Source organism: Nyctereutes procyonoides, unplaced genomic scaffold, assembly GCF_905146905.1.
Source record: "Nyctereutes procyonoides isolate TBG_1078 unplaced genomic scaffold, NYPRO_anot_genome, whole genome shotgun sequence".
NCBI classification, from domain to species: Eukaryota; Metazoa; Chordata; class Mammalia; order Carnivora; family Canidae; genus Nyctereutes; species Nyctereutes procyonoides.
In genome coordinates, this window is record NW_026575135.1 from 23404877 (window position 1) to 23419109 (window position 14233).

At 39.0% G+C, this 14233-nt stretch overlaps 1 protein-coding gene across 2 annotated transcripts in view; it reads left to right on the top strand.

Annotated features, from left to right (window-relative positions):
- KIF24 (kinesin family member 24) overlaps positions 1 to 14233 on the top strand; it is a 78732-nt gene that overhangs the window by 51807 nt on the left and 12692 nt on the right. For both annotated transcript variants that reach the window (XR_008661416.1, XM_055301991.1), the window contains exons 7-9: positions 7288 to 7409; positions 8222 to 8327; positions 12952 to 13023. Coding sequence is in view for 1 of the 2 variants with exons in the window: in XM_055301991.1 (XP_055157966.1) it covers positions 7288 to 7409; positions 8222 to 8327; positions 12952 to 13023 (300 nt within the window). In the remaining variant the exon portion in view is untranslated. The remainder of the gene's footprint in view (positions 1 to 7287; positions 7410 to 8221; positions 8328 to 12951; positions 13024 to 14233) is intronic.

Sequence of the window (14233 nt, forward strand, 5' to 3'; positions counted from 1 at the left end):
AATTCACCTTTTTAAAGTATATGCAGGGATCCCTGGGTGGCGCAGCGATTTGGCGCCTGCCTTTGGCCCAGGGCGCGATCCTGGAGACCCAGGATCGAATCCCACGTCGGGATCCCGGTGCATGGAGCCTGCTTCTCCCTCTGCCTGTGTCTTTGCCTCTCTCTCTCTGTGTGTGTGACTATCATAAATAAATAAAAATTAAAAAAAGAAAAAAAAGTATATGCAACAGTTTTTTTTTTTTAAGTTATTTATTGATTTATTTGAGAGAGAACGGGGGCGGGGGGAGAGAGAGAGAGAGAGAGAGAACAAGTCAGGGGAGGGGCAGAGGGAGAAGCGGACTCCCCACTGAGTGGGGAGTCCGATGCAGGACTTGATCACAGGACCCTGGGATCATGACCTGAGCCAAGGGGCAGCCACTTAACCAACTCAGCAACCCAAGTGCCTATTTTTTTAATATATATCAAAAAAAATTTTAATATATATTAAAAATATAAAAATATATTTAAAAATATATTTTTTAAAATATTAAAAATATAAAAAAATATTAAAATATATATATTTTAATATATATTAAAAATCTTTTTTTTTTGAGAGAGAGAGCACATACATGGGGATGGGTGTAGGGCAAAATCAAGAGTTGGATGCTTAACCAACTGAACCATTCAGGCACCCCAGTATAATTTTCTTATTAAGTTATAATCCACATATCATAATAATCACCCTTTTAAAATATAGAATTTAGTGATTTTTAAAGAATATTCAAAATGTTGTGCAGCTATTACCACTATTGAATTCCAGAACATTTTCATCACCTCAAAATGAAACCCTGTACCATTAGCAGTTACTCCCTATTTCGTCTGCCTCTAAGCCTGGCAAGCACTAATTTCCATCTTGATGAATTTGCCTATTTTGGCCATATCATATAAATGGAACCATACAACATGCCACCTTTTGTCTCTGGCTTTTTTCATTTAGCATATTTTCAAAGTTCATCCATGTTGTAGCATATATGTGTACTTCATTTTTATGGCTGAATAATATTCTATTATGGATATATTATTCATATTTTATTCATCCATTCATCAGTTGATAGGTTCTTTGCACTTTTATAAAAACCATGATTATGAATAATGAATGCTGCTATGAACATTCACGTACAAGCTTTTGTTGTAGACACAGGTCTTCAGTTTTCTTGAGTCTATGCCTAGGAGTAGAATTACTGGGTCATACTTTTTGAGGAATTGCCAAACTGTTTTCCAAAGTGGCTGCATTATTTTATATTCCCACCAACAATGTATGAAGTACATGTTATTTTAAAATCTCACCAGGTTGGGTAGCCCTGGTGGTTCAGCAGTTTAGTGCCGCCTTCAGCCCTGGGTGTGATCCTGGAGACCCAGGATCGAGTCTCACATCGGGCTCCCTGCATGGAGCCTGCTTTTCCCTCTGCCTGTGTCTCTGCCTCTCTCTCTTTCTCTGTGTCTGTCATGAATAAATAAATTTTAAAAATCTAAAAAAAATCTCACCAGGTGATTCTAACATGCAGCCTGCAGCCATTATAGTCATTCTTTTAGTATATCCACCAACCCTGTCTAGAGTCAAAGAGAGAAGGCTAGAAGGGCAGGCTGGGTACTTGATAAAACCTGCCTTTAAAACAGCTTCACAATATACCCTTCCAGAGACTTAGGTGTATGAAATGGCAAGATGACCCACTATTGATGTGTTTTTGTAACAGTTTCCTTTTCCTAGGACAAATAGGTAAATTTTGCTTAAGGGCTGGGACTTCATATTTGTGTAATTATCATATTCCTGATTCCTGGGATCTAAAATTTGAGGGTAGCACATAAGTGGGCTATTTTAGAGTTACCTAAGAGCCAAGAGCCCCTTTCTAGGAATTGTAAAGGCAGGTGCAGAACAAAAGTTTGTGGGATGTATTGAAGGGGCTTCCCTGAAACTGACCATTCTTAACCTGTCCAGTGCTCCCTCCACTGTGGTGTCCTAAGGAAATTGTCTCTCATACTCCTATTCGCTGTGGTCCTCTTTCATCTTCCTCCCCCAGCCATTCCTTCATTTGGCAGGGAGTGGCAGGAGAGTTCGTTCCCCTAATACCTTTATCCTTGAAGATTAAACCAACTGAATGAGAAAGGAGCAAACTTTAGGAGGAAGTCCCTTTTCCTTAGCTATGGGCCATCATTGTGTTAACAGACAATCTGTGTCAAATCATCTCCTCTACCCTTGAAGAGTTTTGTGTACTGCTCTTTCCTAAGATATATCTCCTAAGAAAAACAGAAAGAAGTTTTTTGTTAGTGTGTTATCTCATTATCGTCATCAATACTCTCAGTCTGTAATATATATGATGTACAAGGAAGCCAGCTGAGATCAAGGTGGAAAGTTGATATGAATTATGGATGCCCTCATAAATATTTACTGACTCGAAACAACAGCACTTGCCAACTCAGATGTCACACTTTCTCAGGTGTTGCTGTTCATGCTCACTCAGGTATCACCCATGTGTTTACTCAAATGTCACTGTCTGGTGTCATCTTTGAGTGTCACCCTCAGGTTCACTCAGGCATGGCCACTTGTTGCCTACCTGCACAACTAACTAGTAGCCTCATTTTTCACACGAGATTGTCCTTCCTCCAGGACCTTCTCCTTCAGGTGTATTTTATTACCTGGTCTTAATGCAGGCACCAGGTCTTCCCTGCTTTTACAGAGAACACACTGACTCATCACATTTCTCAGATTTGGAATCAAGATTTCTTCTGTTGGGGAACTGATGAGTATTTTTTTAGTAGCAGAGATTTATAGATTTTTAAGTCCTTTTTATAGCCATTTTACATTTTTATGAGTATCCATTCTCTAACTTCTAATAAATCTGTTCATGTTTTATCATTGCCCCAGCTATAATTGGTAGCAGAGGCCACATGGTGAAAGCTTCCCCTAGATGAGCCTCAGTTCTATGCCAGTGATAGAAACTAAATGTGTATACAATGCCTATACTACTGAAGTGCTCATAGCCCTTCTTTGGTATATGTGAAGAAAGCTTAGTAAAGCCTTATAACCAGACAGACCTGAGTCCCAGTGCCATATATCCTTCAGTATGTCCTTTACCTTTCTGAGCCTGAAACATGTGGATGATAGATGATTGGGTTGGGTGATAGGGAAGGAAATAACATACATAAAAAGCTTGGTGAGACACTAGCTCAGTTTGCCACATCTATTCCTATTAATAATGTCCCTGAATGTTTCCCAGGCAACAGAATTCAGCAGTTGTCTCTACTATCTTGGTGGCAGGTCCCCATTTCACTACTCACATAACTCGTTTTGTCTAAAGGACCTAGATTTAGAAACTTGCCTAATAGACTTTAGTTATGGAAGGAGGAATTGGAGGAGGAGGAGGAGGAGGAGGAGGAGAAGGAGGTAATGAGAAGAAAAGGGAGCCTAGTGATTTTTAAGTTGATTGCACTAATTTTGCTCAGCTCCCAGACTTGCATTTCCCCCCAAATACATTCCCTATTTTTTCCTCCCTTCCTTCCTTTTTTTTTTTTTTTTTTTTTTTTGGTTCACTTGCACTGGAGATCCCATGGAATCTCATGTTGATCTATAAAGCTCTATTTCTTGCATGAAACTCTGGTTGTTTTATATTTGTGAAAAGAAGGTTTTGGAAGTTTACACAAAGATGTTCTTTTTTCTTTTTTTAAGATTTTATTTATTCATGAGAGAGACAGAGACAGAGACATAGGCAGAAGGAAAGCAGGCTCCCCATGGGGAGCCTGATGTGGGACTCGATCCTAGGACCCCGGGATCACGACCTGAGCCAAAGGCAGATGCTCAACCACTGAGCCACCCAGGTGCCCCAAGATGTAAGTTCTTGAGGTACCTGACTGGCTCAGTCAGTCCAGCCTGTGACTCTTTTTTTTTTTTTTTTTCAGCCTGTGACTCTTGATCTCAGGATTGTGAGTTTGAGCCCCACACTGAGTGTAGAGATTACTTTTAAAAATTTTAAAATCTTAAAAATATATTTTTTTTATTTAAATGAGTATTTACTGGGTGAGAGGAGGGGGCTTGAGTGGGCTCAGTTGGTTAAACATTGGGCTCTTGATTTTGGCTCAGGTCATGATCTCAGGGTCTTGAGATTGAGTCCTGCTTGGGGCTCAGCAGGAAGTCTGCTTGAGTTTCTTTCTGCCCCTCCCCTCTTTTTTTTTTTTTTTTAAAAGAGTATTTATTGAGAATTTACCATGTCCCAGTCATGATTCTAAATGTTTTACATGTATCATCTTGTATAATCTTTTTTAGTTCTCATAAGTAACCTATGAGATTATCACTTTATAGATAAGAAACTGGGGCTCTGAAAAGTTGAGTGGCTTGTAAAATTTTGCTCATTGCAAAAGTTCACACAACCTATGCCAGAGCTGTCACGTAAACCTAGACATTCTAACTTCAGACTTCACTACCTTAACCACTACACTTGAGTCTGTATGTCACTTAGAAGTTTGATGATCTTCACAAACTGAGTCATTTTTACTTAGAGTTCAGCTGCTTTATTTCATAGTTTCTGAAAGGAATGGTGATTTCAGGCTGTTTCTGAAGCTGAGGAAATGATCAGAACAGAAATTCTTTCATGCCTTCCCTAAAAGGCATTTACACAGGAAAGGACTCCTCAACACGTTAGGTTTTCTGCGACATACTCATAGGTGACCAGTGCATCATGATGGACAAGGTAGACAAGGTGCATGAAAAACAAAGTGTAAAACTCTGTAATAGAATCCCAGAAGACAACCTTTCTTGACTCCCCTAGGGGTGAGCCACAAACCATCCTGTGAGTTTCTCAGTATCCACAGTTCCTTTTGCTAGGTAGAGCCTTAAGGCCTCTGAGCTCTCACTATGTCCCAGCAGAAGTAGCATCATTACTCTCACATGTGGCAGAGGGCACCTGGCTTATATCCCTAGCCTGACCATATTTGACCTATGTGACTTGGATAAGTCTCTAATTTCTCTGGGTTCCTTCCCTTATCAAGCATATTGTTTACACAAATGTAGAAATTTAAAAGATCTCCCCTGTCTCTTCACGGAGCTTGTAAGAGACCAAAAACAAACAAACAAACAAAGCAAAAGAGGTGTGAGAACCCTAAAACTAGAAGGAATTACACCAGAATCTTGTTAACTCTGGGACTATGGGAAGTATGTATTTTCTTCTTGATACTTTTCCTGTATTTTCCAAGTTTTCCACAGTAAGCACATCTTCCTTTTCTAATAGAGAAAAAGGAAATACAAGTTTGATAAAAAGAACATCACATAATCATGACATTACAGTCTAAGTAAGCATGAAGTCAGAGTGACAGGAGAGAGGCCACGATGAAGAAGCACAGTTGAACTAGATGGTTCAGTTACAGATACACCTTACATGGCCTAGCCAGCATCTGAGCTTAGTTAGCGGTGCAGGTTTAAGGGACTACTGCTCTTACTCTTCTGATTTCCAAGTAGCATAACATTCTAGCCATGCAGTTGAAAATCCAGTGTTAAAAATTAACAGGTTCTTCTCTTTATAAAAAAAAGTTATCAGATACTTGTGATACTCTTAGCAGATTATGTACAAAATAAGTGTATCTAAAATATGATTCTAAATTTGATTCTAAAATACAATTCTAAATCGCATACACAGATAGTGCTTGCTTCGGCAGCACATATACTAAATCTCATGCACAGATAATCTTTAGAAACACAACTGCTTAAACCATGCAAGAACTTATTATTAGTTAAACTTTTAAAAAGTACCTGCATGTTTTTATGACCTGTTGTTGAAGTTTGATTCTGGAAGCTTTTAGACTTTTAATTTGGGAACTGTGGCTATGTTCAGTATAATATAAATTAAAATTTTGATTTGAGGACTTCCTTACCCTTAATTCACTGGAAAACAAATAGGTTTATCATAAGTCCCTGACAGTGTGGAAACCACAGGAGCTTTGGAGTCAGGCATACTGGATATGGAATTTGGTTCTGCCCACAATAGCTGTGAGCAAATCAACCCCCTTTTTTTTTTTAAGATTTTATTCATTTATATACAGAGAGACAGTATAAACAGAGAGAGGCAGAGAAAGAGGGAGGGACAGAGAATCTCAAGCCGACTGTGCAGAGCCCCACCCAGGGCTCAGTCCCACCACCTTGAGATCATGACCTGAGCTGAAACCAGGAGTTAGATGCTCAACCGACTGAGCCACCCAGGTGCCCCGCTAATCAGCCTTTTGAGTTTATTCAACATATACTAATAAAGATTTTTTTATTTTTAAGTAATCTCTATACCCAGCGTGGAGCACAAACTCACAACCCCAAGATCAAGAGTCACACATTCCATTGACTGAGCCAGCCAGGCACACCTCTATCAAATATTTCTTCACTTTTTTGATTCTCAGTAATCAACATTCCTCCATCTAAAATCAGGGCAGCAGTGGGTGCCTGGGTGGCTCAGTGGTTGAGCATCTGCCTTTGGCTCAGGTTGTGATCCCGGGGTCCTGGGATCAAGTCCCACATTAGATTCCCCGCAGGGAACCTGCTTCTCCCTCTGCCTATGTCTGTGCCTCTCTCTCTCTCTTTCATGAATAAATAAATAAGATCTTTAAAAAAATAAAAAATAATTTTAAAAAATCAGGACAGCATGTTCCTATATGACTTTCCTGTACTTTCAGTGACAAGAGGCCTATCCTGAGGCTTCACCTCTACTCCTTTCCCTGTGGGCCAGAGGGACCTAAGTTAATCTTTTCTCCTATTTGGAGGGGCACTTGATCTCAAGGGAAATCACGGGCTTATGTCAATTGTGATAGCTCATGACTTCATTTTCACACTCTTCAGCCTGGCCTTCTTTATGAGTGCATCCTGGTGGAACAGGTGGTTATAATCAATCATTCCATGATGCACATGGATTCTGTCCTTTGCTTTAGTTAATAAGATAGATGGGTACTATGGGACCTTGCCTTGGAGACAAGTCATGCCCTAGAGATTGTAGTCAGGCTAAATCTATCAAAGATATTAAAAAGAATATATAAGATCAAGAAGTAAATTAGCTCTTGAGCTATTGAATGTGCTCCCCCAAGGTTAGTATTCTACATTGTTTGTATTGCTGTTGGATATTTATTCTGTATGATTTAATGTTTAGGCAGCTTTCTACATAGAAGGAAAATACTACAGGGTACTGACAAAGTCATATGCCTGGTCTCTGTTGCTCTCAACCAACTCGGGGGGAAGGAAGGGCTTTACTTCTTGGGGAAATCACCCTATGGATTTTATTTTCAGGTGATTCTGAAGGGCAGCAAAGAGCGCAGCACCGGGGCCACTGGAGTTAATGCAGACTCCTCCCGCTCCCATGCTATCATTCAAATTCAGATCAAAGATTCAGCCAAGAGGACATTTGGCAGGTAAGCTGGAAATATGCAAGGGCTTGCATTGTCTGCCTTTCTCTAATGTGACTTTGAAATATGTGTTATCAACAACAGGACACTCTGCCACCATGGAGTTTTTAATAAATATCAGAGATACAGAGTAGAGTTGTTAGCTCTGAAATAAATCATTGTATTAAAGTGCCATCAGTTGATTAACCATGAAGTAATGACCTATTGTTGGTCAAGCCTAAGTTATTAAAAGGGACATTGATTGCTTCTAATGTGAAACACAGTATCAGCAAAGAAATAGTAGGAAATGCATCTCAGCTTATAGGCCAAAAAAAAAAAAAAAGAGAGAAAATTAATCTATCCTTCTTGAAAGAAGCCATAAGACAATTGAGTACATTCATTGCTTCTCTGGTGCTATCTTAGCAAACTCTGCCACACTGATGGATGAGCCTATCTCACCTCTGAGTAATGAGTCTTTTTTTTTTTTTTTTTAGTTTTCTTTTCTTTTCTTTTTTTTGGCTGGAAAGCAGCCCACAAAAGTTTCTCTTTAATTGTCTAAGTGGTCACCTAAGTAATTTGCATTGTAGTCATTTAGCTTTATGGGAAGAATGCTTTATTAATTTTATGAATTTCTCACAAATGATTAACACCAACAGAAGTGTCTACCAGCAACAGCTGACAGATTAAAATCTTAGAATACTTTTGGAAAGCTGACAGTATGTCTTTACTTTCCAGAGGATGGTCCAGTGTTCATTTCTTCCTGCTGCCCCAAAATGCTGACTGGTGTAAAAATAAACCAAAGCCCCCAAGAAGTTATCACTGCTGTGTCTTTTCTCTAGGATCTCTTTTATTGACTTGGCTGGCAGTGAAAGAGCAGCAGATGCCAGAGACTCAGATAGACAGACAAAGATGGAAGGTGCAGAAATAAACCAGAGTCTTCTGGCTGTAAGTTGTTTGAAAACTTTCAACTATAATTCTCTTGGGGGTGCCTGAGTGGCTCAGTTGGCTAAGCCTCTGCCTTCAGCTCAGGTCATGATCCAGTCCTGGGATCGAGCCCTGCATCAAGCTCCACATCTGTGCTAAGCAGAGAGCCTGTTTCTCCCTCTTCCTCTGCCCTTCCCCCTGCTTGTGCACACACACTCTCTCTCTCTCTCTGTAGAATAAATAAATAAAATTTTTAAAAATAATAAAATCCTTCCTGAGAGATTTTGCCCCTCTTCTCATGCAGCTAGAGTGGGTGAAGGTGGGGTGGGGTAGAATCAGCAGAGCAAGGGCATGGTCTTATCTGACAATGGAATTCCAGAGTTGGAGATGGAGGCTGCCCAGTCAGATTCTCAGCAGTTCTAGGCAACTCTTCTCTTCTGTCCCTGCCTTCTCTTCTTTTGGTCAGTCCCTTAGGAACAGAAAAATGTTTCTGCAGATGCTGAATAGTTAACTTAGGTAAGCTTTCTCTCTCTCATCAAGTTTTTAAATTGTATTAATTTTTCAAACATAAAAACACAGAATAAATCGTATAGTGATCTCCCAAATATTGAAGCTGTTGCACCCAGCTTCAACATGTAAAAAATCTAACCAACCCTTCCTTCCCCTGGCTGAATTATTGTAAAGCATCTCCTGTCAGCCTGTCATTTCTTCCACAAATATTTCATTATCTCAGAGATTAGGACTCTTATTTTTTAACATAACTGTAATGCCATTATCATACCAGAAGAAATAATTATGTAATGTTATCTATTATCCAGTAAGATTTATCATTTCTCCAGTTGTCCCATAAATGTCTTTTCACCATTGGTTTGTTCAAGTCAAGTTGTAAACAGGACCCTTGGATTGCTTTTGATAGTCTTTTTTATTCTGTATCAGTTCTTCTGTACTCTCTCTCTTTTAATATCAATGTATTTGTTGAAGAAAATTAGGTCACTTGTCCTATAAGATTTCCCACATTCCGGGTTAGGTTGACTGCATGCCCACATTGATTTTTAACATCATACTCTATCCTCTGTGTTTTCTGTAAAGTGGTTAAGATCTGTACTTGTGCTATACAGTAGGTAGCCACTAAGGAACCCTTTAAATGTGGCTCGTCTGAAATGAGAGATGCTTAAGTGTAAGATATACCCTGGATCTTGAAGTAGGTTTCTTATTAATATTTCATACTGAATACATGCTGAAATAATTTTTTTGCTAGGTTTTTAAACAATATTTTTGGATGTTTTAGATTATATAATATTTAAATAAGATTAATTTTGGGGCGCCTGGCTGGCTCAGTCAGTTAAGCATCTACCTTCAGCTCAGATCATGATCTCAGGGTGCTGGGCTCAAGTCTTGACCACATTGGGCTTCCTGCTCAGCAGGGAGTCTGCTTCTACCTCTGCCTCTCCCCTCACTCATGCACTCCCTCTCTCTCAAATAAAATCTTTTTTAAAAAGATTAATTTCATTTTTTTTAATGTGGCTACTAGAAATTTATTATTACACATTATAGTTTGCACTTGGCTGACATATTCATATTGGGAAAGCACTGTTCTAGAAGCTTGATCAGATTGAGGTTCTGTTCTTTTGGCAAGAATTCATGGTTAGTTTTTAGACTTTCTATAGGAACACGTCAGGAGGTGCAGAATGTCTGGTTGTCTCTTTTTGTGATTTTTAAGAATTAAAGATTTGAAAGTTGTCAGTGTAATTCCTCCATTATAGTTTCCTATCAGACTTTAACATTAAATGGGTTTACCAGCCATTGATGAGCATCACCTGGATCTATTGTTTCAATAAGGATTCCAAATGGTGATTATTTTCATTCTAATATTCCTTCTTTATTAGCTGGAAAGAACTTTTCCTCAACTATCTGATTATCCTAAAATATAATTCATACAGTAGAAACAAGATAATGCTTGTTTGATTCTTTGTCTTTGCTCACCAGTTTTCAGAATGATTTGGTGTTCTAGTAACTTAAACATGGCCAATGAATTTTTTTATTGTTTTGTTTTTGTATTATTATAAACTCATTATAATCATTATTCTTTTTGCTATTTAAATTGCACATCTTTGAGGGCATCTGGGTGGTTCAGCATCTGCTTTCAGCTTGGTTCATGATCCCAGCAGTAATCTTGTAATCCCTATAATTTTGTGATTGAGTCCCGCATTGGGCTCTTTGCTTCTCAGGGAGCCTGCCTCTCCCTTTCCTTCTGCCTGCTGCCTGCCTGCTTGTGTTCTCTCTTTCTCTCTGTCAAATACATACAATACAATATAAATCGTTGGCTAGTGGGAGCCTTTTCAAGTTTGTTCCTCTGGTTTTTTGACCAACTCTATTAATCTCTAATAGCTTTCTGGCATGACAGGATGTTCCAGGCTCATCTTGTACTTTTCCTTCCCCAGACCTTGAATCAGTCAATTCTTCAACAAGCCTTGGTTTTAGAAGAAAATGGCATTTAGAGACCATTTAGGGATGCTAGGGGTGCTTACTAGCACTGGGCTAGTCCTTGCTTCTCCCCCTTTTTGTCAGACAGAGCTAGGAAATAGAGTTTCTTTTTTTGAAAGAGGAAAATACATCAGGGATTCATACTAATAAATTAATTCAAAATTAAGATTACAAGGCTTTTGGTTAACTTTTTTGAATTTCTATTTGTATCCCTTTTCTGCTAGAATTCTTAGTTCCTAACAACATTAATTTATTTGCTCTATTTCACTATCTGTGTATTTCAAAATAATGTTGATATTTCTCATAATATGATTACTGAATTCAGATGAATATTTCTTTGCAGTTTCCTTTTCACCCTTAGGTTGTATCCCCATTTGGGATATATAGTCACAGTATTGTGTTGTACAGTCACTTGAAATCTTTTCTAGGTGTTTACACTCACAAATTTCAAATCCAGTTAAAGTAAAAAATTGTAGAAAAAGCCATATTAAGAGAAATCCAGTGACCATCCCTGTCCTCTCAATTCTATTACCTCCCTCCCCTTAGATAACCATTTTTCTATCTATATATATTTTTGTATTCACCTCAGAAGAAAAGGATAGCTCAGTGTCAACACTTTGCTCTTCTCACCTAACACTACCCTAGCGCAATCCACTTGGCTATATATAGAGGCTGCCTTGTTCTGTTTTGCCACTACATAGTGCTGCCTGTGCCCCTCCGTATTATTTAAGTCCTTTTGATCAGAACTGAAGTCTCCAGCTGGCACTTTATTTCCAGGCCTCACAAGGAATAAATTGGGAGACTGAGAGAGGTGAGAAAGACAATCACTATCTATTTTTACTTTTTCATTTTTTTGAGTAATTTTAGATATACAAAAAGTTGCAAAAGTAAATACTCAGCATTCCTTCACCCAGCTTCCATAATATTAATATCTTGCATAACTATAATAAAATGATCTAAACCAGGAGATGAACATTCGTATAATACCAAAACAACAACAGCAACAACATTGATATAATACTATTAACTAATCTACAGACCTTGTTTGAATTTTACCAGTAGTTCCACTAATGTCCTTTTTTGGGTCCAGGATCCTCTATTACATTTAGTTGTCATGTCTTCATAGTCTCCTCAGTTTTTGTCATCTGTGACGTTAACACCTTTGAAAAGTGCTGGCCTGTTTTTTTGTGTGTGTGGATCGTCTGTGAATTTGGGTTTCTCTGATGTTTTCTCATGATTAGATTGAGGTAAAGAATTTTTAGCAAGAACACCACAAAAACCGTACCCTTCTCGGTGAATCGTATCAGGTAGTATATGAAGTCAATAGGTCTTATTACTGGTGATGTTAACTTTGATCACTTAGGTGGTTTGTGCTAGGTTTCTCCACCGTAATGTTACCATTTTCTCTTTATAATTAATAAATATCTTATGGGGAGATACTTTGAAACTATGCAGATATCTGAGGCACCTGGGTGGCTCAGTGGTTAAGTGTCTGCTTTCAGCTCAAGTCATGATCCCGGAGTCCTAGGGGATTCTCTGCTCGGCAGGGAGCCTGCTTCTCATCTCCCTCTGCCTGCCACTCCCCCTGCTTCTACACTCTGTCTTTGTCAAATAAATGAAAGAAAAATCTCAAAAAAAAAAAAAAAACAAAAAAAAACTCCGGGCAGCCCCAGTGGCTCAGCGGTTTAGTGCCGCCTTCAGTCCAGGGCATGATCCTGGAGACCTGGGATTCTAAGATCATAGCCTTAGGATAGGAGGTCCTTAACTAGATACAGGTAGCTCAGGATGCTTACTGGTCTAGCTTGATTTTTCTTGTTAGACCAGAAACTACCAGGGCATTTTGACTTCCTTATGGAGGATTGTCTGAGTATGGCTTATTCAAGAAAAATCTGATCCATGGGACACCTGGGTTGCTCAGCGGTTAAGCGTCTACCTTCAGCTCAGGGTGTGATCCCAGGGTCCTGGGATTGATTCCTGCATCGGGCTCCCTGTAGGAAACCTGCTTCTCTCTTTGCCTATGTCTCTGCCTCTCTCTCTGTCTCTCTCTCTCTCTCATGAATAAATAAAATCTTAAAAAAAAAAAAAGAAAAGTCTAATCTGTTACTTTCTCTTTGCATGTGATACTTAATCCAGTGCTTATTGTTAATCTACCACTTTGCAGCTGAAGGAATGTATCCGAGCACTGGATCAGGAACACACCCACACTCCCTTCAGGCAAAGCAAATTAACTCAGGTAAAGTTAAAAGTGAGCTTTGAGTTTGTTCTGTTTATTCATTTGTTATTGCATTCATTCATTCATTCAGCAAAGCATCCACTGCTAGCAGGCATGATGTTAAGCTTGGGGGTGTGGGGAGAAGTAAAGAGTCATATTCTTTCCAGGAGCTCATTGTAGGCAGATGGGCATCCTTAGGCAGAGATGCCTGCAGTATGAGGCAGCTGGGCTTTCACAGGACAGCAGTGCACTTCTGGTCATCACCCAACAGCTTTCTGCTTATTTTTAATATAAAGATACATTTTTGATTTAGTAGAGTCTCTGAGCTGTAATATTTTCTTAGCTGTAAGACTAGTGTTTCAAGACAAAAAATAATGGCTGGAGTTAAGATGAATGAGATAGATTTTTAAATTTTTTTAAATTTATTTTTTACTTGTTTTTTTAAAATGTTATTTTTAAATAATCTCTACACCCAACATGGGGTTCAGACTTAAAACCCGGAGATCAAGAATCATGTATTCTACTGAGCTAGCCAGGCACCCCAGATGAGATAGATTTTTGACTTGTACTAATAGGAAAGATGACCAAGATCTATAGTTTAAAAATATGAAACACACACACACTAATTATGCCTATGTTAACCAATTATTCTGAGTGGTAAAACTAGGTAATTTTTTTCCTCCATTTTTCTGTCATGAAACTATGCTTCTTAGTTAATGGAAAATGCCAGTAAGTAAGCATTGTAATGGCTACAGAACAGTGGCCCATGGAGACTACTTACATACAGACTGCTATGAAGGCAGTTATGAGTGTCCCTGATTCCTTTCTACACCAACTCCTACACTCGAGGACAGACTAGAGTAGAGGGCAGTCTAGGTGAGGATCTTTGTATTTTGGGTAAGGTTCTCTGTGCAGCTAACCTTAATGGCCCCATAGGGCCTGGGACGGAACCTATAATATAACTCCTCATTTGTCAGAACTGGTGATCTGTGGGTTAGGTTCTTTCTTCTCAAACATGATTTCAACCAAAGACTTAGGAAACCAAAAAAAAAAAAAAAGACTTAGGAAACCCTTCTTTATAGGTGGTTAGTCCTGATTCTGACATTGGCTCTGTTATTTTTTAAAACAAGTTTACTGGGATGCCTGGGTGGCTCATTGGTTGAGCATCTGCCTTTGGCTCAGGGCGTGATCCTAGAGTTCCGGGATCGAGTTCCACGTCGGGCTCTCTGCA